Source organism: Trichoderma atroviride, chromosome 1, assembly GCF_020647795.1.
Source record: "Trichoderma atroviride chromosome 1, complete sequence".
Classification (NCBI taxonomy): Eukaryota; Fungi; Ascomycota; class Sordariomycetes; order Hypocreales; family Hypocreaceae; genus Trichoderma; species Trichoderma atroviride.
Genome location: NC_089400.1, coordinates 4,510,924 through 4,533,368, shown reverse-complemented (window position 1 = coordinate 4,533,368; position 22,445 = coordinate 4,510,924). Strand labels below are relative to the sequence as shown.

At 51.0% G+C, this 22,445-nt stretch overlaps 9 protein-coding genes across 9 annotated transcripts; 4 read left to right on the top strand and 5 right to left on the bottom strand.

Annotated features, from left to right (window-relative positions):
- Nucleotides 1-10: 10 nt before the first annotated feature.
- Nucleotides 11-724, top strand: TrAtP1_001629 (uncharacterized protein; the record flags this gene model as incomplete). The annotated part of the gene is made up of 1 exon (XM_014085921.2): nt 11-724. One exon carries the CDS (start codon nt 11-13, stop codon nt 722-724), a length of 714 nt encoding a protein of 237 aa, XP_013941396.2.
- Nucleotides 725-3,849: 3,125 nt separating this feature from the next.
- TrAtP1_001628 (uncharacterized protein) lies at nt 3,850-5,963 on the bottom strand. The gene is made up of 3 exons (XM_014085923.2): nt 5,762-5,963; nt 5,503-5,562; nt 3,850-5,311 (listed from the first exon to the last, which is right to left on the bottom strand). Exons 1-3 carry the CDS (start codon nt 5,873-5,875, stop codon nt 4,241-4,243), a joined length of 1,245 nt encoding a protein of 414 aa, XP_013941398.1. The 5' UTR covers nt 5,876-5,963; the 3' UTR covers nt 3,850-4,240.
- A 1,549-nt stretch (nt 5,964-7,512) lies between these two features.
- Nucleotides 7,513-9,212, bottom strand: TrAtP1_001627 (uncharacterized protein). Its single transcript, XM_014085924.2, has 3 exons — nt 8,970-9,212; nt 8,223-8,896; nt 7,513-8,134 (listed from the first exon to the last, which is right to left on the bottom strand). The coding sequence occupies exons 1-3, from the start codon at nt 9,114-9,116 to the stop codon at nt 7,894-7,896; spliced, it is 1,062 nt and encodes a 353-aa protein (XP_013941399.1). The 5' UTR covers nt 9,117-9,212; the 3' UTR covers nt 7,513-7,893.
- On the bottom strand, nt 9,213-10,058 carry TrAtP1_001626 (uncharacterized protein). The gene is made up of 2 exons (XM_066111079.1): nt 9,457-10,058; nt 9,213-9,407 (listed from the first exon to the last, which is right to left on the bottom strand). Exons 1-2 carry the CDS (start codon nt 9,716-9,718, stop codon nt 9,235-9,237), a joined length of 435 nt encoding a protein of 144 aa, XP_065967152.1. The 5' UTR covers nt 9,719-10,058; the 3' UTR covers nt 9,213-9,234.
- Nucleotides 10,059-10,766: 708 nt separating this feature from the next.
- Nucleotides 10,767-12,674, top strand: TrAtP1_001625 (uncharacterized protein; the record flags this gene model as incomplete). The annotated part of the gene is made up of 2 exons (XM_066111078.1): nt 10,767-12,287; nt 12,618-12,674. The coding sequence occupies 2 exons, from the start codon at nt 10,767-10,769 to the stop codon at nt 12,672-12,674; spliced, it is 1,578 nt and encodes a 525-aa protein (XP_065967151.1).
- A 21-nt stretch (nt 12,675-12,695) lies between these two features.
- On the bottom strand, nt 12,696-13,077 carry TrAtP1_001624 (uncharacterized protein; the record flags this gene model as incomplete). The annotated part of the gene is made up of 2 exons (XM_014085926.2): nt 12,696-12,768; nt 12,851-13,077. 2 exons carry the CDS (start codon nt 13,075-13,077, stop codon nt 12,696-12,698), a joined length of 300 nt encoding a protein of 99 aa, XP_013941401.2.
- A 201-nt stretch (nt 13,078-13,278) lies between these two features.
- TrAtP1_001623 (uncharacterized protein) lies at nt 13,279-13,446 on the bottom strand (the record flags this gene model as incomplete). Its single annotated transcript, XM_066111077.1, has 1 exon — nt 13,279-13,446. The coding sequence occupies one exon, from the start codon at nt 13,444-13,446 to the stop codon at nt 13,279-13,281; it is 168 nt and encodes a 55-aa protein (XP_065967150.1).
- Nucleotides 13,447-13,734: 288 nt separating this feature from the next.
- Nucleotides 13,735-17,520, top strand: TrAtP1_001622 (uncharacterized protein). The gene is made up of 4 exons (XM_066111076.1): nt 13,735-15,107; nt 15,180-15,255; nt 15,318-15,683; nt 15,747-17,520. Exons 2-4 carry the CDS (start codon nt 15,203-15,205, stop codon nt 17,221-17,223), a joined length of 1,896 nt encoding a protein of 631 aa, XP_065967149.1. The 5' UTR covers nt 13,735-15,107; nt 15,180-15,202; the 3' UTR covers nt 17,224-17,520.
- Nucleotides 17,521-20,930: 3,410 nt separating this feature from the next.
- Nucleotides 20,931-21,943, top strand: TrAtP1_001621 (uncharacterized protein; the record flags this gene model as incomplete). Its single annotated transcript, XM_014085928.2, has 2 exons — nt 20,931-21,660; nt 21,786-21,943. The coding sequence occupies 2 exons, from the start codon at nt 20,931-20,933 to the stop codon at nt 21,941-21,943; spliced, it is 888 nt and encodes a 295-aa protein (XP_013941403.1).
- Nucleotides 21,944-22,445: the final 502 nt, after the last annotated feature.

Sequence of the window (22,445 nt, the reverse complement as noted above, 5' to 3'; positions counted from 1 at the left end):
TATCCACGAGATGAGTGTAAGGTGTCAGCGTAGGAACGAGACGAGGATATTTCGCGACATCACTCCCTTGATTGCGCCGTCGGCCGAGCTCGTCGCCTTGCGAGGTGATGGGGAGTTGGGCATTCTGTGCGAATCTGCAAACGAAATATGGACATATTCTCAGCAATTGCTTCAATACCAACCACAGCCCTCCTACTCGGTTGGCTTCAGAGCTCTAGCATTTACTGAGCTGCAGTTTACCAAGGTCACGGAGTTCTTTGAGGACAGATGCACTTCCGAGACGTCACCGATCATGGGTACATCTCACATGTTCTTCCCGTGCTTTTCATGTGAGATTGGGGGCTTCGAGATCACCCGACGACAAAACACGCACAACATGACAATTGGCATGCGTGCTGTTGTGGACCTCTTCCGTGGCGTCAAACGCGAATCTGAGGTGCACCGCCAGATTCTGGCCTTTTCCATTTCACACGACTCGTGCGAGGCGGAAATTGTTGCCCATTACCCGGTCATACTAGGAGAGACTACGGAATTCTATCAACAGGTCATCGCCTCCTTTGCGTTTACTGATTCTAGATACGACAAGTGGACGGCATACCGCTTCACCAAAAACATGTATGAAGCCTGGATGCCGGTGCAGTTCCACTGGATCTGTTCTGCCATCAACCAGCTACCCGAAGGGTGGTCAAGTGGAAAGGACATTGGCCAGCGCGAATTTGTTTGAGCATTTGCATCACAAGGACTAGCACTAGATGATGATTGGTCCGGGAAAACATTGGGTATAGCGACAATGGCATTTTGGCATTTGGATATAAGCGACTAAAGGCACCATCTTGTTCTTTCTTTTGTAGCATCTGACTTTTGATGTGCATCTAAAAGTAATCACTTGGTAATACGGCATGCAAGCATTGGAGGAAAATTAGCAGTGGATTTGTATTTTGAGTTTTATAGAGTAGCAACTAATAAACGACAGGAGTTGCATCAGGCCTAGATGACGGTGATTGTGGTGTAGTGTTTCTTTCTATTTGCCCGTCAGATGTCAAAGTAAATCGTGTTATAGTACAGCTAACTAATCCATGAATCTGTCCTTGCTTCATAGTACAACTAGTTATTACTACAAGTCTGCCAGCTAGATGGCAGTTGATGATTTCCGTCTTGATGCCCAATCCACCTTGGATATTACTGAACGGCATGTCCGCCGAGCTGAACTCTTTCTTTGGCATGCCCTGTATCTGGGGATTTGGAACTATCCCAACTTTTCGATACATGTACACCTGCTGGGCGTGCCGATACTCACAGCCTTTCCTTGGCCCCCAAATGCACGTGGCGATCGAGAACCTTTTTTTTTTTCTTTTCCCGGGGCTCAGCATTCAGCCATACTTTTCGAGCTGCTCCCTCCTGCATGTTATCATTGATGTTTGGCAAACAATCAGCCAAGGCAGCACTGGCCTTTTTCTTGTCTCAGTTGTCAGTCTCATCCCGCTCTTGGAGCGCTTGGCGGGCCTTGCAGGCTTGGAAGAAGCTGTAGAGTAGATACTGTGTGGGATGAAGACTGAGACTATCTAATATTTGCATAAAATTGGTTTTTTTTAGTCTCACCGCTTGAAAGGGGGGGAAAGACGTGGCGTTTACAGCAAATTAAATTCTTTTTTTTTTTTTTTTTGTTCGGTGTAAGCAGCGTGTTAGTTGCCTGAGGGACATGCAGTTTCGAGAAAAAACCAGGCTGTGGTTGTTCTTAGCGGCAAGCTGACAGGGGAGAAATGTTTACATGCGCAGAGGCTTTTGTGCCCCCCCCTACAGGATGGCGTTGTAGCCCAGGCACTATTTGTTTTCTAGCTTTGCAGTGATCCCGGCAAGTATTCTACCCATTGCTGTGCAAGTATATGTACTTGGGACTGGATTCTCACTACTGATGCATGAGTTGTCTTGAGCAAGGAGCTTCCCTTGCGTCAAAAGCCTAGACTTGATCCAGTGATTAGGGGGGCGCCTTTTGGTGATGTCAAAATAGAGAGGCGAATCTAGATTTATGTAGTGGCTAGGGTTTTCCATCACACCGAGATTGCGGAGACTGGGGACGAGAAAGAGGTTGGTGCGCGGATGGGCATGTTCCCGAGCTTCGGTCGTACAGGATTGAGGCGTAATTGCGGAGATTGGAGCGTAGCATTGGTGTCTTGGTTTACGAGTTTGATGTTTTTTCTTTCTTTCTTATGTGCTGGGGTTTGCGGCAGGGAGAGAGTTGTTTGTGTAATATTGCTTTGGGTATTACTGGTGGTGTTTTCTTATATGACTACTGCTGGGAACGGGGCTGACTCGTAGTATTGTGTCTGAGTAATAGGGCGAGTGAGTATTACATGTAACTCTGTTTCCAGATTGGGAACCTCTTATCATTTCCAAAGACTGTGGTATTGTTTCCATCTCTCCTTCTCTACGGGATAGATATGTAAAGAAGCTCTCTTGCCGAGATACTTTCAAGATGCCGTTTGAATTAGACAAAAGAGATCACTTGTAATACTTGCCGTGAATTAGATGGCACACCACCATTGTCTCTTTGCCCGATGACCACGTTTTGTTCGATCGTGATTGTAGTTCCTGAGGGTTACCCGCAGCAGCAGTGAAACGCTCTAGAACTCTCAAGACACGTCAACCGCATGCACCCTTGAGCAAATAGGCATTCCTACCTCGTATGTCTGTCCAATAAATTACAGCTAACCGTCGTATTTTCACAAGTGCCGATGCATTAGTGTGCTTTTTTTGTATTTGGATTCATCAACGTGGCTCACTTCAGTCCAGTTCAACGTAGTGTAAAAGTGGAGGCTCCAGGCAATAGCTGCAGGTATCGCAAATAGTATCCGAGCCCTTTTTTTTTTTTTTGGCTGCGGGCGGGTTTGAAAGTGCCATGTCCGTGCTGACATTGGGTTGCTGTGAAGCGTTGAAGCTGTTGTTGGGGACTTTTGAAGCGGGGGGTTGGGAAATAAATTAGCTGGTACGACGTTGTGAATGCTGGCTAATGATGGTGGATTTTGTACTTTATGCCACTTTGGGTACCTTGGGTAGTTTTTCATGTGAAAGTCCAAAGGAAATGAGACGTAAGCTATCCCTGCGTTCTGAAGGTAGCCTATCCAACTGGCTGTATGCTGGCTGCTTCTCGGCATCTTGTCTGTCCTGAGTCTCACTCTACTTAACCATGGTGGTTGGTATTTTGATCAACAATATCTGAGAAGAAAATGTTGTCAGTCAGGATATTGATCTTCTACGAAATGTGATGCTTCAACTACTATAGAGTTATGGAGAAGATATAGCGCGGATACATCAGAGGTAGATGGAAAATGATGGGAGAGGGTGATGAGAACCAGTCAGCACAATCCAAAGCGGCGCCATTGTACTTTAAAGAAGCCAATGTGTAGGTTACAGTTGTCATATCAAGTCTATGCCTAGTGATGTCGATTGTCTTATACGAACATACAGACGAGCCTAGTTACGGAGAGTGACCACTTCAAACGCTTCTTCTATAAACGCGTCTTGTACGTTGCAACACAATCATAAATGATCAACTATTTCACGGTCCGGAAATGGCCTTTTCAAATAGAATCATAGAAAACGACAGTACAGCAGACAAACAGACGGCCCGCTCAGAGCCTGATGAGCTGGTTGGAGAGAGCACCGATCATGGCGAGTTAAAGTCGAGTATTGCGTATATATATTTACAGGTCGTTTACTCGTGGATCTCCGCTTTTAATTTGTTAAATAGCAGAAACCGGCTCTAGTATGGTCTGCTTTTTAAACGTGCCATCAACATAGGCCGGTATCAAGCAATACATGCTCTGGAATTGGTAATTGATGACAAGCTATCCTTTATAAGCCAGAGCAATCAAGTTCATTATCCTACAAGCCAAGCAAACGCCAACTGAGATTGAATCTACAGAGGTTCTCCGGGCAATCGGGTCTTTTGTGTATACGCTGCTGCTCACTCATCCCAAGCAAAGAATAGTCTTGATCGTTTTGGATCGTTGAACAACGACAAAGCCCAAGGCCGCGAGAGCCTCATATATATATACTATTTGTCTAGCGGCATCTATACCCACACGACTATGCGCAACCCAAAAAGCAGAGAGGAAAACAAATAGAGCTTCTAATCGAACAAAAACCAGTCCCTAGCCAGCGGCCGCAATCATGACAGGCCACAAAAGCCCTTTAGAACCCCCCCCATCTACCATGCCAGAATATCATACAAGTTTTTCTTTTACAGCGTCTCACCCACCACTTTTCGAATGGCCTGGGCCACGTGGTCAATGTTGTGCGTATTTAGGCCGGCCATGCTGATTCGGCCGTTCTTAGTCATGTAGATGTGGTACTCCTCGCGGAGCTTCAAGACCTGGGCTTCTGATAGGCCGGTGAAGCTGAACATGCCGATCTGGTCTGTGATGTGGTTCCAGGTTCCTGGGGTGCCAAGCTCCTCAAGCTTTGACCGGAGAGCATTGCGCATATCAATGATGCGGCCAGACATGGTCTTCAAGTTGCCTTCCCACTCTTCAAAGAGCGCGGGGTCGTTGAGAACGGTGCTGGCTATTCTGGCGCCGTACAAGGGAGGGTTGGAGATTTCTGATCGCTGGAGAATGGCCAGCTGAGATGCAATGCGGGTGATTGTGGTTGTGGCGTCGGCAGCAGGGGCCGTCACAACGTGGAAGCAGCCAGCTCGCTCTCCGTAAAGGCCAAAGTTCTTGGCGAAGCTCTGGGCAACGACGAGCTCGAATCCTTGCTGGACAAAGTAGCGCACGGCGGCGGCATCTCGAGCAAGGTCGCCAGAGGCAAAGCCTTGGTAGGCGCAGTCAAAGAAGGGGAAGTGCTTCTTCTCCCGAATCACCACGGCCAACTCCTTCCACTGATCCAGTGTTGGGTCGACGCCGGTTGGGTTGTGAGCGCAGGGGTGGAGCAGGATGATGGAGCCTTCGGGGGCTGCGGCAATCGTAGACTTCATGCCATCGAAATCTAGTCCCCGAGTCTCCTTGTTCCAGTAGGGGTACTGGGCGACTTTGATGCCGACATTGTTGAAGATTTGGTGGTGGTTTGCCCATGTGGGATTGGACACATATACGACTCGGCTGCCCTTGTAGAACTTGGAGAGGAACAGAGCGCCCAAGTGGACGGCACCGGTGCCCGAGATGGTCTGCACCGATGTGGTGCGGCGCTCCTGGATCGCGGGGGAGTCGGCGCCGAGCATCAGCTCCGCAGCCTTGCTGGTGAAGCTCTCGATGCCAGCAATCGGGGCATATTCGTGGTTCAGTTCGGGGTTGTCTCGGAGAATTTCATCCGCCTGGATGACGCAGTGGGGTCAGTCAACGCCTTGGGAGTTGGAAGGGATTCGCGGGGATATGCAACAAGCTGGCTCGACCAATAACGGTTGCGCCAATTGAGCTTATCCTGAGCATCGCAGGCGAGCTAACATGGCAACGCATGGGCTAGCTCTGTAGATGGGACGATGCCAAAGACGGGAAGACAACGTACCTTTTTGACGACGGGAAGAACCCAGGGCTTTGCATTGTCGTCTCGGTAGGCGCCAATTCCCTGGAAACAAGAACAAACAGTCAGTCAACCAGCCATTCGTATCTATTAGTAAAAGCGTTGGGGATTTGTGGGCTTGTTGCCTCCGACGTCGCAGCCGTGCTTACAACGAGGGAGTCGTCGAGTCACAGCGACGGCAGAGGCAATGAGCTGGCAGAAATCTCCAAGTAGCACAAGGGGAGGGGAAATCTCGCAGACATACCAGGTCAACCTTGAGCGGGCTGTTGTCTGCTCTGTAGGCGCGGGCAAGGCCAAAGAGAGGATCTTCAGGCGCCTGCGGCACTGTGTCGGCCGGGAAGCTGGTTGTGGAAGCCATTGCGGGAGAGATGTGGCTCGCAATGTTGTTGATGCGCGCGAGAGAGGCCGAGGACGACGGTGATGAAGGTTGAGGCGGCGATGATGATGATGGAGGAGCCATGGTTGCGGTAGCGGGAGGCTCGATGGTAGATAAATGCGCTGTAGAGCACCTCTCAGGCTGTCGAAATGCCACACGCAGCGCGTAGATGGCCTGATGGATGCGGTGCCAGGCAGTGGGGTGACGGCTAAATGCAGCCCTGCTCCGTAACGGAGAGCCTGTGACGGGGTCGCGGGGGAGGGCCTTGGGGCCTAGAGGCGCCTGGAGGGAACCGGAGGATCCGCTGTGGCCGCTACACGCCTGCTTAGCTGCCTGCGATTCGAACGCCTGCTGCGACCCGCCGATGCACGTCACCAGACCTAAAAATCCCTTGGAAATGCGCAACGAGACGGAGCCGATGGGGCCGGGAGGCTCAGCAGCGCAGAGGCTGGAAGGGCTCGGGGTTCTGGGGTCCGGGGAGAGCTGATGTCAGGGGAGTTTTGTTCCCCGTGATGAGTTTGATCGGGTCTGGTGCTTTTGCCGCTGGCGGTGGTGGCAGAATTGACTCTTATCGCATCAATGGATTCTCTCTGTGGCGAATACTGCTAGCACTGATATCACCGGCAATCTTTGGGCTGTGATGCAGTCAGCAAACAGTCCTACCCAACCTTGAACTCTTTCACTCGGGGCTTGCAGCAACGTGGTACAGCATTCGCTCCGCCAGAGTCCCCTGGACAAGCCGTTGAACTCGGGGAAACGGAGCGGACAATGGGAAGCCAAGCACCAGGCAGCGCTGTCAACTTGCATGCATGCATCGTACGTACCTTGTTTGAGAATAGAATTTGACAGTGGTAGTACTCGTAGTAATGTAATACGTCAAAGACGGCCCGGTACCAGAGGAGACAGGTCCAGTAGATGCTCCGTAATAACTCCGTGAAACAAGAGCGCAGTCAGAAGCAGTGGCTGCTATTCAGATAATGCAGTGGTGCAGTGATATTTTGATAAAATGAGAAAAGAGTTGAAATGAACTCTGGCTTACACGCTTCATAACCTCACGGCCTTTTTATCCATCGCCATGCCATGTGCTCGTTCCAGGGCTATGGGGCTGGTTTTGGCCGAGGCCTCGGCTCGTGCGGGCTACAGAGCCGACACGGTACAGACTACAGACTGAAAACGGCCATCAAGACATGATGATCTACGTGACAAAAGCTCAAGTACATTTCATACTACTGAGTAGCCGTAGAGAGGTATGACCAAAAATCTTCGTCATGGGACCTCTTTTGAACCCCCTTTCTATACGTAGACCTGTTACAAGTTTTCGGAACGATGCCACAGCAAATATCAGGCATCAAACTTCTCTCCTATTTGATAATGAAAATGATTCCTTCTCCCCGAAACAAGCCGATCCTCGCAACATCACGCCAAAGCACATGAAAGCCAAAAGCTCAAAGGAGTATCAACTCGTTTTCATATGCATCACAAGCCGATACTTTTTCGAACCCCAGGTCTAGTACGAAACAGCTCGCTCCCGATTGGACAAGCTCGAATTCGAGGTTTCTCTCCTTTTTCCTTCTTCCGTTAATCTAATGACACACAAGTACATGGTTATTGCGAGTGACCTGCTATCCACAACCTTGGCGCCCTTTCTTGGCTTTGTCAATCCCAGAGCCAGGTACCATCGCTGTAAATGGGCCACTCCTCACTAATCCTCGTGGCCTGAAGAAATAAAAAATCCCATGAATCCCCGCAGAAAAGTGGCTCGCGCTGACTCTTCCCCGTCTTTTCACATGCCGCCGGCCTTCCCCTAGACTCAGCCCCATGGGTCAATGTTCTCGTAGTGCTGGTACGAGAACGTCAGTCTCAAAATTGTTACGATAAGTGGCGTTGAAATTGTATGATTTTCTGCCGAATGCTGTTTACCAATGATACTACTGCTTATTGGACGCTGCGCTATCATGAAATGAATGCCCCCATCTTGCTTGATGTTTTCTTCTCCCGCTTTATATAATCAGATCCCAGAGAATCAGAAACGCACACAGACTGCTTGCTGCAAAAAATGTGTACCGCGCCGTGCTCGGCCGTTGTGTGGCCTTTTTAAGCTGTCTGTTTCCTCCGCCGACATTATCCGCCATCGATGCCGAATCAGAGACAAGCAGCTCAATGTTTTCGGACTGCGCCGACAAGTTGTTAACCAGCAGTGTCTGGAGTTCTGAAATCTCCAATAGCGATCTCTCCGCCGTCCTGCAATGCGTCATTATTTTAGTTATATTCTTGAACATACTTCATTCGAACCGTGTTGCCATGTTGTCAAGTGAAATCGTGAACCTACCTCACTTTATCCAATGTGCTCTCGTAATGCTCCATCATGCTCTGATTGCCCTCCTCAAACATTTGCACCTGCTCATCAGTCAAGCCCTCTGTAAACGCAGCGGGCGATGACTCTTCGGCTCCTGGCTCAGAGACGCCACCCGGTGTCTGCCGATGTGGTTTGTGTGCTGCCGGGGCAAACTCTGCAAAGTCTCCTACCGGCAGCATGCTGCGACTCTTTTCCAGCTCCCGACGCAGCCGCGTTTCCATCATGTCTTGCTGCGTTCGACAGCACAGCTCCAATCGCTGCCGTAGGAACCACACCACGCCCTCTCGATAACCGCCCAGCTGCTGGGCTTGATCTTCGGCTGCAGCATGTTCCGCCGACTTGCTGCTGGCAATGCCACCAGATGCCCATGAGCCGAGAGCGCCAAGTCCTTTTGTGTACTTTTTGCGGATGATGGCCGCTTCCGTATCTCGGCGGAGCTGTTCAGCCTCATCCAGCGACCTTATGCTGGCATTGAGCTCCCGTATCATCTGCTTGGCGTTGGCGTCTATTTCCTCTCGTTCTCGGTCGGACAGTACTCGCGGCTGGTTCTGGACGAATCGCGCTTGCGCTCGGCGAGGCTGCGCAGTGGATAGGTATGCTTGCCGCACATCTTGAAGCTGTCGATGCAAGCTAACAATGTGCGAGTTCTGCAGTATGGTCAGTATGGTCAGTATGAGATGAGCTTAAAAAGCATGCGTAGGTCGTTGGCCAAGAACTGACAATGCGGTATGCCTCTTTGAGGAAGCTGTCAATGTCGTCCAGCGAGACCTTGTTCACGACTGGTGGAGCGCTGTGGTGCTGGAGAAGCTCATTGAATTGCGCTGTGATGTTCACCGCTGCCGATACTTGGACGCCCGAACCATCCATCTCTACCGTCCTTAAATATTACAAGACAATATTCTTTCAATCGCACCTGGTAAAGCGGTATGGCTACCAGGCAAAGTGTCGCTCACACGTCATTCTGCCAGCCAAGATTGATTTGGAGCTACGTATTGTGTAAGCTTTTGGCAGCGCTGCGATGGTGCTGAGTCATCACGATATCCACCTGTAGACTGACGCTTTCACAAAGCAAAGACCACAAGTTGCCAGCGCTGCTAGTTTCGTTTCTGCGCGAGAACCGTACCCACAGCATTGCATGGACCGGCCTATTTCCGCCGACTTTTGACTTCATTGGCCTCTTTCTGTACGATTCAGGGACGAAACCAACCTTTGGCCAAGCAAGAGGCGGCGCCGGGCCATGAAATCGCCCGCTCAAGGTGGATGGTTGTTGAGTCTGAGTTGCAGAGTTGCAGAGTTGCAGTTACAGGGGTCCTCACCAGCTCTGTGCCATTGATGCGACTGCAGAGAAGACGCAATTCCACGTCGAGAGCAGAGCATGGAGCACATACACGGCTTCCAATGAAAAGGCTCTTCCACTGATCGCCTGTGCAACCTGAGCTACTGCTTGCAGATCGGCTTTGAGCCGACATATGCAGCCAACATGCACAACGCCCAAGCTCCGCATTCTGCACTTGCCGGATATCGCTTCGCCTCGCTTCGTCATGGCCATAGTATTCCAGAAGCCGACGGGATGGGCAAGGCGAGACGGGCAGCAAGACGGGCGGCAAGACGGGCGAGCCGAAGCTTCCTATGCTTGAATCGATTAGATTAGGCACTCTGGCCTTGGCTCATCCGCTTATGCTTATGCTGTGCCTGTTCCTGTGCCTGTTGCCCGCGATTGCACGCAATGCTCACCCAACTGGCAAAACCCGCGTCGTTGGTGCGCCACCGGAGAATATCGACGCTAAGGCCAAAGCAACTTTTGAGTTGTGTGGGCGGGAACTAACGGCCACAAAGCTGTGATTCGCGGGTGGAACAGACATCTTATACAGTTTTTTTTCCTTTTTGCTCGGACGTCGACCGAGCAGGAAGGGGCGCGTGCCGGATCGATGCTAAATCGCAGGGTTTTTACTCCCTATGCTGACCATGTGCCGGGTATTATTCCTGTACTACTTCTACCTGGATACTATAAATAAAGAGACTAAATGCCTTCGGTATAAAGCCTCTACTGTAGGACGCCGGTACGACTCGAGGCCTGGCTCCATGACCCTCCCGAAAGCCGCGGATTTCTTCCGTCTCGCTGCCATCTGGGAATGACTGCAGGGGCATCTGAAAATCCTGACGGAACATTTATATGCTCATCCCAGCTCTAGATTGCGCCCAGGATCAAGCCCTCGCTGCATCTCTTCCATGCGGCGAGACGAGATCCAATGCAGGGAGACAACGCCGGCACTTCGGGGGGGGCAGATAACGGGCATCGACCGAATCTGTGGGGAACCGCAGTTCGATCGTCCAAGGCGAGTTCGTCCGCTACTACCTTACCCGATCCGAAAGCTGGGAGCTTCTGCTCCTCTTCCTTCGCTTCCTCTCGCCTTTGTTCTTTGATTTTTGCTTTTCGACCCTTCACCATCGACATCCGCCACTCGCCTCGGCCACTGCTCCCTTGCTGGAATTCGTCGTCAGCACGAATGCGTCGTCATGAAGCAAGATGAAACCACAGTCCAGGTCGACAAAGAGGCAGGCGAAATCACATCGCCGGTCAAGAGCGAGTCGGATTGTGAGTCTCTAGGAGACCAAACTGCGGACCAGACCGTCGCAATAGAGCTGCAGACGTCCCAGTCCCGGGGCGAGCCTGTCCTGAACGATGTCGAACAGGGCCTTGGGCCTGCGATCGGCGAGCCGTACACCATCTTTTCTCGCCGCATGAAGATATGGATCACCTTCATGGCGACGGTGGCCAGTGTTGTGTCGCCCATGACGGCCCACATCTACTTTCCGGCGCTGGACGCCTTGGCCGAGGAGCTGAATGTCTCCAACTCACTCATCAACTTTACCTTGACGTCTTATATGATTTTCCAGGGGCTCTCACCGACGATATTTGGTGATTTCGGCGACATGGCAGGCCGGCGACCCGCCTTCACCGTGGCCTTTATCATCTATCTATTTGCCAACATTGGTCTCGCCTTGCAACGCAACTACGCCGCCCTCCTCGTGTTACGCTGTGTCCAGTCGGCAGGCAGCAGCGGTACCCTCGCGCTGTCGTACGCCGTGATTGCGGACATCACGCCAACCGCCGAGAGGGGCAAGTACATGGGCTTTGTCAGTGTTGGGGTCAATATCGGACCCGCCATTGGCCCTGTCATAGGAGGATTGCTGAGTCAATACTTGGGATGGCCGTCCATCTTCTGGTTCTGCGCCATCTTTGTCGTGGTATGGCTGGTTCCATGGGTTGCCACCGTTCCCGAAATGTGTCGAAACGTTGTTGGAAACGGCTCTATACCTCCTCAGTCTTGGAACATTACCTTGTTGGAGTTTCTGCGGAGAAGAAAGACTGGAGATGTGCCGGAACCTGGGCCCAAGAGAAAGCTGCGGTTTCCCAATCCTCTAGGCACTCTGGCCATTGCCTTTGACAAGCAGATGAGCCAAGTCCTGCTGATTGCGGCCGTCATTTACGTCAATTTCATCCTGGTTGCCGCCACTCTATCGACCCAGTTTGCCGAGATATACAACTTTGGGGAATTAGAAGTGGGGTTGTGCTTCCTACCATACGGCCTGGGATGCTGTTTGACGGTTGTTTTGCAAGGATATGTAGTGGATTGGAACTACCGCCGCATCGCAAAGAAGCTGGGGGTAGATGCAAGCCACGGGCGCCGCAACGAGATTGGGGACTTTCCCATCGAGTCGGCACGCATCCAGCCCATCTATCCCTCATTGTTAGTCGGTGCTGCCGCTGTCATCGGCTACGGCTGGGCGTTGCAGGCAGAGACGAGCGTAGCTGTTCCGCTCGTCCTCGTCTTTCTAATTGGCATGCTGGTCCCAAGCACTTTCAGCATTCTCAACACGCTCATTGTTGATCTATACCCCGGTTCAACAGCCACGGCAGCAGCAGCGAACAATCTCGTCCGCTGTTTATTTGGCGCTGCGGCCACGGCCGTTGTTGATTATATGCTTGATGCCATGGGTCGAGGGTGGTGCTTTACGTTTCTTGCACTACTCATGGTGGCATGCTTGCCCTGGCTCAGGTTCATTGAAAAGAGAGGTCCTCACTGGAGGGCAGAGAAGTTGCGGAGGAAAAACAGCACTCAAAACGGACAAGGGGGGCCGGGGCCGACGGAGGCCAAATGAAAATAATGGCCTTGATGATGACATGACATGGCTTTTTCGGAGAATCCTTTTTTTTTTTTTTTTTTTTTTTTTTTTTTTTTTTCATTTTCTTTTCTTTTTTTGTTTTTTCCTCCCTTTTCATACTCTACATACATCTGCTTGAGAAGCATAGCGTTATATCGCTTGTAGAACTGCATAGCAGCGGCGTTTTTTACCGGACAGTAGATCCGTCCACAGCACATGATGCTCATCAAGTCGTCATTATCGTACTACAAGTATTAATTTCTAGATAATTTCATTAATTCACAAAGCCAGGATTGCGTGCTCTACAGGCTCTCTCAGAGATTCCCACATCATCCAGTCGGAACGTGTCGTGCTATTTGCATGTTAGTAAAAGAAAAGATTAAGATGTATCATAAAGTGGCAGAAAAGGGCGCGCTTCTGTCATTGCGACTTACGGTAACAAACCCATCGAGTTAATCTTCCACACGCCCACCGCCAGCGCCAAAAACTGCATTGCCACGTACACCAGCTTCGTCTGCAGGATCTGGCCAGAGTTGCTGTCGGTCTGGAAGCGCTCAAAGGCCTGGTTCGTGCTCATCAGGCCGACGATGGGGTTCTTGAAGGCCATGAAGACCATCATGATGCTGAAGATTTGCAGCGAGTTGCCGGACATGTACATCATGATGGCGGTCATGGGGAGGCCCTTGACGGGGGCGAGGGCGACCTCCCAGGCCTTTTTGACCTTGAGCGTGTCTCTCTCTTCGGCGGAGGGGGGGTTTTCGGGGCTGAGTCTTGACGTCTTTGCCTTTCTGTGTCTGACGTTAGCTTTCGTCCTTTTCTCTTCCTCTTCCTCTTTTCTTTGTTCGACATGCGTCTTGTTGTTTCACATTCTATGAGTAAAGGGACGAAGCAAACGAACCTTGGGGGCGCTGCTGGGTGCTGTAGAGAAGCCGGGGGGGTCGATGATGCCGTTGAGCTTGGACTTTGCTATGGGAGGGAAGTCGAGCTGGGAGACCCAGTACGGCACGGAGGGGTCTTGAGCCGCGGCCATGATGTCTGTGTTTGCTGCTGGTCGATTGGCGAATTGACGATGCTCGATATGGTGCACGATCCTGGGTCGTGCGAAACGTGGATTTGGCGCTCGTTTGCTGGCTGGATCCAAATTCGCCGCAATCGATATTGCGGATGTAGCTGCTGTGTTGCTACTTTGTCACTGAGGCGGGTGGGTCGCCACAATCCACAGCGCCTAATTAGCTCTTATCGATAGCCCCGGAGTGCGCCGTACAAGGCCAGGCCCTCTGGCAGGTACCTATTCCTGCATACCGACCCTGCCGGCGGCGCGCGTCCTCCTTTTTTCCCTTTTCCCACCAGACATTCCATCTTTCGCAGCTTCTTGGAGCCGCAAGAGACCAGCGACTGGAGTTTCGACTTTTTGTCTTTGTTGTCAGTTTTTTTTTGTTTGACCTCGGTTCGGGAGACCCTCTCCCTCGCGCATCCGATCTCCAATTCTGTTTCCCCCTCGACGCACGACCCGCGAGACGCTCAGGACTTTAAGGCACTCCCGGAACGAAGAAACTGGCGCGTTTCGGCATCGATTGGCTTGGTCAGCTTGCCTTGTTTTAAACGGAAACGAAGATACATGCACGGCGTGCGACTTTATTTTCTTAAAGATACATAGCCCTGCGCTGGTTTAAGAGACAGGTGGTGGGCGTAAAGTGTCCTGCAGAGCCCCATTGGTTTCACGAAGCAATTTAGGCGATTCGGCCAGCGCATTTATTCGACAAGGCTCTCTAAATCGAACCGGAATTCGGGCGCTTCTTGCTTCTGGCTGCAGCACCATCCCGCATTTTGCCAGTCTGTACCAGGACCTGGACCTGAGAAGCCCTCTAAACCTCAACAAGGGGTGCCAACGACGGCGCGTGACGACGCTCCCGCTACCCGAAGCGACGATAGCACTTACACCTACAAGATTGTCTGAAGCAGCCTAGACCCGGCGCGCTGCATCGATTCTGCGGGGGAGGAGGACGAAGTGATTCGTAGCTGCTGGCACCATGTCTGGCAACGTTGGCGGAGGGGACTCCAAGCTGTTCGCTCGAGTAAGCTCTTGTCCCTCTTTCTCTCTTCTCGCTTGTTTCCGTCTTGTGTCCTTTCTATGATACTCTGCAACTTTGCCTTCTCTTTGCCGTCTTTCTCTTATCTTTTCCTGCTCACTTCCCCTTGTGCGCGCCTCTCCATGCGCATCGTCACTCTACCTCGCCGCCTGTACTTGGAATCTTGGATGATTTCCATTCTCTTCTACCTCTAGAATACCCTCCTAGCGGCAGCGACGACAGCGTACGAGTGTCTTTATTGCGATCTTGATCTTCCCGAGAGATTGCGATAGCTGCGCTCTGCGATACCCTTGCTCACTTCGACTTACAATGAATATTCCCTTTTGCGCAGCTGCGCGACTCGTGACATGATGGCCCTTCCACTCGGATTCATTTACATGCCAACTATTGCTCTCGATAAGCTAAGATCCAGGCAGGGCAAAGTCGCCGAGCTGCGCCTCGAGCTGAACAGCGGCGGAAAGAAGGATAAGAACTATGCGACCAAGAAGATTGCGCTCAAGCGCATTGTCGCCAACATGACGATGAGCAACAACGACATGGTTGCGCTGTTTCCCGACATCATCGGATGCATGAACATTTCGAGCTTGGAAATCAAGAAGATGTATGGCCCGCATCAGAACAGATATCGTCGGAATGCGAAAGGTGGACGATGCTGATATTCTTGTCTTGATAGGTGCTTTCTGTACTTGGTCAACTATGCACGCGTTCGACCAGAGATTGCGGTTAATGCGATTCCCATATTGGAGCATGTGAGTTCAGCAACGGTTTCTCAAGCTCAAGTGCCACAACAGAGAGCTAATTGGAATACCAGGATATCGAAGACCCCAACCCCCCTGGTACGAGCACTCGCTCTGCGGACGATATCGTATATCCATGTGCGCGAGTTTGTCGCTGCCACGGTTCCTCTAGTGAAGCTTATGCTGAGAGACTCCGACCCATACGTTCGAAAGACGGCCGCATTCTGCGTTGCGAAGCTCTATGATCACGACAGACACATGGTCGAGCAGTCAGACCTCATCGATCGACTCAACTCGCTCCTCAGAGACGACAACCCCACGGTTGTTGCCAGTGCGCTGGCAGGATTGATGGACATTTGGGAGAGGAGTGACGCTATCAAGCTGACTATTGACTACACCAATGCCTCGAAAATGGTTGCCATCCTGCCTGATTGTTCCGAGTGAGTTGGCAATTTGACAAAGGATGAGACATGGCTATATACGTGTTGCTAACTGTCCATCAGATGGGGCCAGACATATATTCTGGAGGCACTCATGTCCTATGTTCCTCAAGAGTCGGGCGAAGCCTCATTGCTGGCTGAACGAATCGCCCCACGACTCTCTCACTCGAACTCATCAGTCGTCCTGACTTGCATTCGAGTGATTCTGTACCTGATGAACTACATCGCCGACCAGAAGCAGATTTCGGCACTGTGCAAGAAACTCTCGCCACCCCTCGTTACGCTGTTGGCCAAGGGCTCCGAGGTGCAATATCTCGCACTACGAAACGCCCTTCTCATTCTGCAAAGACGGCCCGAGGTGCTACGAAACGACATCCGAGTCTTTTTTTGCAAATACAACGATCCCATTTACGTAAAGGTCACCAAGCTGGAACTGATCTTCATGCTGGCCAATGAGAAGAACATTGACGAAGTTCTCACAGAGTTGAGAGAATATGCCACGGAAATCGATGTGCACTTTGTACGAAAAGCTGTGCGCGCCATAGGTAAGCTCGCTATCAAGATTGAGCCAGCAGCTCGACGATGTATCGATCTGCTCCTGGAACTGGTGGCTACCAAAGTCACATATATCGTCCAGGAGGCTACAGTGGTGATCCGAAACATCTTCCGCAAATATCCAAACCAGTACGAGTCCATCATCGGTACGCTTTGCGAGCATTTGGACTCCCTTGATGAGCCAGAGGCCAAGGCTGCCATGATTTGGGTCATTGGACAGTATGCGGACCGTATTGAAAACAGCGACGCGCTCCTGGAGGATTTCCTGTACTCATTCCAAGAGGAGCCTGTAGAGGTTCAGCTAGCACTTCTTACCGCAACAGTCAAGCTCTTCATTCAGAGGCCAACCAAGGGCCAGGAGCTAGTACCAAAGGTCCTCAAGTGGGCCACAGAAGAAACAGATAACCCTGACTTGCGTGATCGAGCCTACATGTACTGGCGACTGCTATCGACCGACATGAACGTGGCGAAGAGCATTGTTATGGGAGAGAAGCCGCCTATTACTGCCGAGTCAGAACGGCTGGAGTCATCAACGTTGGAAGAAATGTGCCTCAATGTCGGCACTCTGGCAACAGTCTACCTCAAGCCAGTGCAGTCCGTGTTCCGCTCTGCCAGGCCACGAAAGCTGATTGATTCCCCGGCACTGCAGAAGCAGCATCTCGCCAACAACATTGACAACCAGAAGAGCATCAGCATGTTTGGCAACGGCAGCCAGCCCACCAATATCGATCTCAGGACACGCAACGCCGTCGCCTCTCCTCCTACCAACGGAGCACCCAACTTGGCACAGGCCGTCAACGATGCAGACGCCTACTTCTCCAGCATTGGCACGCAGCAGATGGCGGCACAGATGGCGGCAATGAGAATAGATGGCGGAGACGACGGCTTTGGGGGAGGGACGGGCTATGTTGTGAATGCCCTTGCTCCGCAGGCTGTGTTGCAGCCGGCTCATGGCGATGGGAACGGTGACTTGCTGGCCTTGTAGACGAATTGACAACCTTGACTGGATGAACGCATGGACGGACGGGAAGAATATGAGGCAATGAATAGGGATTTGGCGAGGCATAAGATGAAGCATGATGTTTTCGTCACTTATCGCCATGTATGTGCGTGCTTGTTGGGAGCAGCGTTGTATGATTTTTTTTTTTTTTTTTTGGCTCAGGATGTAACTTTTAATATCCCTATATTTTCCAAATGTTTTTAGTATGAATTTAAGCCTATATATAGGTAACTATATAACGAAGCTTGCACCCTTCATGTCGAACGAGTCATCACTCCCCCATACCGAGACGAAAAATGCATATACTACCACTAGACCTTGAAAATCCACTCACCGAACAAAGGGTCGTTTATCTCGCAGGTGTCTTGTGGAGCAATAGAACGCATAGCATACCTATTCATGTGGGGAAGCGAGGAGGGGGCCCCTTGAGATGTTAGCAGAAGCTTGGCGCGTTCAATTTGTATGGGGTCATTTTGCGGGACTTTGTTTCGTATAATGTTCATTTACTACCTGCATGCAAGTAAATATGGGCTGTAGGGCTGTTAGAGCGTGCATATACGTGTATTGTATCATCGATATATCTTTTACATTTCTTTTCTGGAGGGCGTCCAAGGTTGGGAATCACTGGAGGGGGGAAAATCTTTGGTTGTCTAAAAAGGGGCGGATATACCGGCTTTGGGTGGTAGGTTATTAGACGCCCGTGTCAGCTTACAATGAGAAATGAAGGTGTGACGGGACTTGATATGAGTTAAAAAAAAAAAAAAAAAAAAAGAGGCAAAGCGAATTTCCTTCATGGTAATTGCTATTTTTTTTTTTTTTCGTCTCATTCAGAATGAAGATGGACAGACTTGATCAATCCATAAAGGTTCTCGCTTAGATATCACAGGCGAGCTGGCGGCTCGTCACATTGGGAATATCCACAACATGACCAGCAGCTCTTCCTTTATCAACACTAAAAAAGCTTACTTGGACTGTAGAATGTAGTATTTGCTTGGTGCAGGGGCCTGAGCCTTGTGGGTGCGTCGCGACCGGGAGCGACGGCATTGTGCGGAGTTTTAATTTGAAGCTCTTCAAACGGAGATTGCAGGTCAGTTTGGCCAATACTACGTTGTACAAAGCTCCGAGTAGGTACACAAGTTGTTTTCTTCTTTTTTCCTTTTGCCCCTATCCCCCCTGTCTGATTAGTAGTAGTATTTGACACGGACTGCTCGTAGCTAAATTTTCTTTTTAGAGTTTATGTGCCTGTCAGACACGCAGTGCTGAGCGTGGCCTGGAATGAGCTTAGACCTGGCTGTAGATGTTCCTGGTATGGCGTGCACGAGCATGCTTTGTTGGCGTTGGCGCTGAGGTGGCGCCGGCTGGAGATCATATCGGTAAGATAGCTTGTATTACCTGCCTGTAGTATAGACCGAGTACGAAGCATGGATACGTGTGCAATAGATAACGGGAGAGTTGGCGCCTAGCAAGGGCTTCCACGTAGCGTGGCCTATTGTAAGATGATTTTCAAGGCACTAGGCATGGTGTGTTTCAATATCCATTGCCGCCAGGTCGGCGATATGCCTGGGTGAAAGCGCTGGTAAACAGCCACAGAGCCAGTTTACTAGCTACTCGGCTATCCCGCGTACGATTGCTGCTGCCAGGCACTCTGCTTGCATGTAGTGCGTCGAGTACTGCGGTGACTCCGTGATCGGTAGCCTTGGTTTATCTCGTGGATATCAAACGGATGAAACCCCTCGTCATCTCTGAAGCTGGAGAGAGCCGAGGTGATATCGCCTTGTTTCGTTTTATTTAGTCTTAATTGGAAACACCAGGTATCCGTATTGTCTATGTATCTGGGCCAGGTTCAAATGCCGTCCTCGCATCGTTTGACCAGTTGGCCCGAGACGGCAAGGCCTTCCCGGCTTAGCAAGGTTCAAGTCATGGTGTTGGCTGGCTGGAAGAATGCTCATGCAAAGAAGACGGAGGCGGATATGAGCGCTTGTCTGGGCCTAAACCCGGCTATAAGTGAGTGCGTCAGTATGAAGTGTTTTTGCTGCAAGACGAGCCACTAGCCGCCAATAGTTGTACATGCTAGACCACCGGGCCAGCAATACCGGATGGGAGCCGGCCAATGGACTGCAGTAGCAGCCGGCCGGTCCAGATGCGGGTGTGATCGTCTGTACAAGCATTGAATGCCAGGCATTTGCCTGTATGTGTTGGCCCTATCTTTGATGCATCTACTCGCGGCAGCCTGGTGTGCGAGTTTTGTGTCGCCAACATTTGTTAAGGGGCTTGTATGCTCCGTATGGTGCGATCCGAACGTTTGTACGACGACTGTTTCCCGTAGCATTCAGCATCCAACATACATTGGCCCAGAATCCTCTTGTTTGCACATAGGGATGCCCACCTGCATCCCGAACTCGACGTCTCAATAGCAGCAGCAGTCTTGATTCTACTTGTGTCCAGCAAACGAAAAGCGCTGGGTTCCTGGCAGCGCGATTGGATCTGATTCGGTACATCTTCCTGGTCACCGGGCTCTTGTTAGTTGCAGATTCGGATCTGCTGCCGCCCGCTGGCTGTTCGTCAACCGTTGGACTCATTGTTGTTTGTTTGATGGGTAGGCAGGTAGCCGTTGTAGTTAATTGGGCCAATCCTCCCAGCTGCCCGGAAGGGAATATCTCCAGGGCATATTGCTCCGTACCTGCCTCACTATCTCCTTGGCCTCTGCCTCTCACCGACTTGGCGGCAGAATTTATTTCCATCTTGTTCTATTCTTGACTCATCAAACCATCTAGCTTCCATTCCAACAGCAGCATCACCACCTCAGCAGCCTCCATCATTCATTACTTGATTACTGTGCTCGGAGCACCGGACCACTGCTTGGTTCCCCGCGCCGCTGCATACGTCTGTGTGTCTCCATGCGGCCAGTGGTGTGTCTTGTTGGCGCTACACCGACAGGGGTCTGATTACCTGGGAACACGAAGTGCCGTACTCATCGGCCTGCCTCTCGTTGACTCTCGTACCAGCGGCTGATCTCCGTTTGCTCGTTTGAAAAGCACTAGTAGTATTTCTTCCATCTCTTTTTTTCCCAACCCTTGTCTCGGCATCTGGCACAGCTGAAGGGCAAAAGGGAGAGAAATTGAACGAGGCTTACCAGAAGCAGGACGCTTCATTTCCACACCAGCCTCTTCATCCTCCTGTGAGGCGTGCGCTCTTCCGTCTGCATCGGGCAAAGCCTCCCAAAAACAGCACTCTTGAAGCTCGGCAGCGCTTTGATTTCGTCTGGCTAGCGCATTCATCGCTCGTTCGCTTTACATTCTAGTAAGGGCCCGCTCTTCGTTTCCTCGTCCCCACACCCCCCGTGTCCCCGGAACTCGAAATCTGGGCTGGTCGTTGAGCCGGTTCGTTGATTTGATCTGCCAAGGTTCACTGGGTGGCCTTTTTTCCATCCTTTTTTCCCTTTGACATCCATCCATCTGCGCATACATAGCCAGTCTCTAACCGAGACTGTTGAATCCACTTTACAGCCTCGAAACGTTCGTTAACTCGCCGGCACCGCCTTTTCTTCTTTTTTTTACGCGCTCTTCTTACCACGGATGAATTGAACCGTGTGATACGCTCCTTTGTCGAGATTCGCCAACCCCCTTTGGTGCTGCTGCGCCCATCCCGCATTCCTCGCATCGCTTTTCCACGGCGGATTTTCCAACTGAAACATGTCGGCTCCTGCGGATTCTACCATGAGCGGTGGCAGCGCTGCTCCTGGCAACGACTCGGGCCTCGAACAGCCCACAGATGCTGTGCTGATGAAGAATATCCCTCAGACGCCTGAGGCAGGCGACAATCCCAGCGATGAGGCGACTACCGACGCGGCTAAAGACACTTCCGCTGTCGCGACGACATCGACCGATACCGTATCTACCGATGATGGCGAAACAGCTGCCCCAACTTCATCGTCAAAAGGCAAGGAAGTAGCCAGCGCTCCTGAGCCGATAACCACGACCAAAGAAGATGTCACTCAGCAAGACACTCCTAAGCAGGACGCCCCAAAAGACGAGTCTTCCAAAGAACAGAAGCCCAAGGAAGAAAAGCCAAAGGAGGACAAGCAGGGGGAGTCAGCTATGGCTATCGGTCCGGCAGAAGAAGAGATCAAAGCTGCTGGTTCTGGAGGCGCCGACGGTCCAGTTTGCAACATTACTCTGTTGCTAGCATCTGGGGGCCGACATCCTTACAAGATTGATGCCAAGTACCTTAGCAGGAGACATGTCGCCATGCCGGATAAGGACGAGAGCGGCAACCCTGATCCATTCAGCATCAGTATCTACACGTTGAAGGAACTGATTCTGCGGGAATGGAGATCTGACTGGGAGACCAAGCCTGCCAGTCCCAGCAGCATAAGGCTGATTCATTTTGGCAAATTATTAGATGATAAGGAGCAGCTAAAGAGTAAGCATAACCCGCATTCTATTCCTTTTCCTCTATCAGTTTCCAGCTCGTTTTCATCAGAGGCTCCTCCTCTCTTATATTTGATTTATTGATTATTCATGTTCAATCGCTGACACTGGATATAGAGTATCATTTTCTCCCCGATAGCCCCAATGTGGTCCACATGAGCATCCGGCCCCAGGATCTTGATGAGGAGGAACCTAAGAGTGGGAGCAAGAGCCTCCCTGCGGGCGCCACACATGGGGATGGCGCGAGAGAGGGACGTTGCTGCATTATTTTATAAAGCGATAATAGCGTTTGGTGCCAACACCACGTACCACCTCGCCCCTCTGAGCCACTTCTTGATTAGCCTTTGATGGCAATACATATGATCGATCGGACGACTGCAAAGACGTGTTTGCATAGACCTTGGCCGCAGAGACGGGTGTTCTGGCTTGAGCGGTTTCTGAATGGCAATCTGGCTTGAAAGCATTCATTGGTTCAGATACAGCTGCACGTAAGGACGGCTTGCTGTATCACTTTGACATTAATATTCCGTTTCTACAAGTTGCTTTTGGAGGAGGGGATTCTTTTTATTTGGTTTTTATTGAAAGTACTTGCCCCCTTTTGTGCGTTTTGTGTTTATTACTTTCATTGTCATTTTCGTTTAGCCACTCAGGGAAGCAGCGCGAAGGGAATTCAAGAAGCGGAAGAATCTGGGAAAATCGGGGATCATTGCCGGCGTATGTTAACATTATTGATTCATGTACAATTGTGCCCTCTGTTTCGGTTCTTTTACACTCCTT

What these genes read in the sequence shown, in the direction of transcription:
- TrAtP1_001628 (XM_014085923.2), bottom strand. Translation starts at nt 5,875, where the DNA reads ATGGCTTCCACAACCAGCTTCCCGGCCGACACAGTGCCGCAGGCGCCT. An exon ending in GCCCGCTCAAGGTTGACCTG is followed by an intron (nt 5,563 to 5,761) that starts GTATGTCTGCGA and finishes TCTTGTTTCCAG; the next exon opens with GGAATTGGCGCCTACCGAGA. An exon ending in TTCTTCCCGTCGTCAAAAAG is followed by an intron (nt 5,312 to 5,502) that starts GTACGTTGTCTT and finishes TGCGTCATCCAG; the next exon opens with GCGGATGAAATTCTCCGAGA.
- TrAtP1_001622 (XM_066111076.1), top strand. Translation starts at nt 15,203, where the DNA reads ATGCACGCGTTCGACCAGAGATTGCGGTTAATGCGATTCCCATATTGG. An exon ending in CGATTCCCATATTGGAGCAT is followed by an intron (nt 15,256 to 15,317) that starts GTGAGTTCAGCA and finishes TTGGAATACCAG; the next exon opens with GATATCGAAGACCCCAACCC. An exon ending in ATCCTGCCTGATTGTTCCGA is followed by an intron (nt 15,684 to 15,746) that starts GTGAGTTGGCAA and finishes ACTGTCCATCAG; the next exon opens with ATGGGGCCAGACATATATTC.
- TrAtP1_001627 (XM_014085924.2), bottom strand. Translation starts at nt 9,116, where the DNA reads ATGGATGGTTCGGGCGTCCAAGTATCGGCAGCGGTGAACATCACAGCG. An exon ending in TCAAAGAGGCATACCGCATT is followed by an intron (nt 8,897 to 8,969) that starts GTCAGTTCTTGG and finishes ACCATACTGCAG; the next exon opens with AACTCGCACATTGTTAGCTT. An exon ending in AGCACATTGGATAAAGTGAG is followed by an intron (nt 8,135 to 8,222) that starts GTAGGTTCACGA and finishes GACGCATTGCAG; the next exon opens with GACGGCGGAGAGATCGCTAT.
- TrAtP1_001626 (XM_066111079.1), bottom strand. Translation starts at nt 9,718, where the DNA reads ATGTCGGCTCAAAGCCGATCTGCAAGCAGTAGCTCAGGTTGCACAGGC. An exon ending in CGCCTCTTGCTTGGCCAAAG is followed by an intron (nt 9,408 to 9,456) that starts GTTGGTTTCGTC and finishes TGAAGTCAAAAG; the next exon opens with TCGGCGGAAATAGGCCGGTC.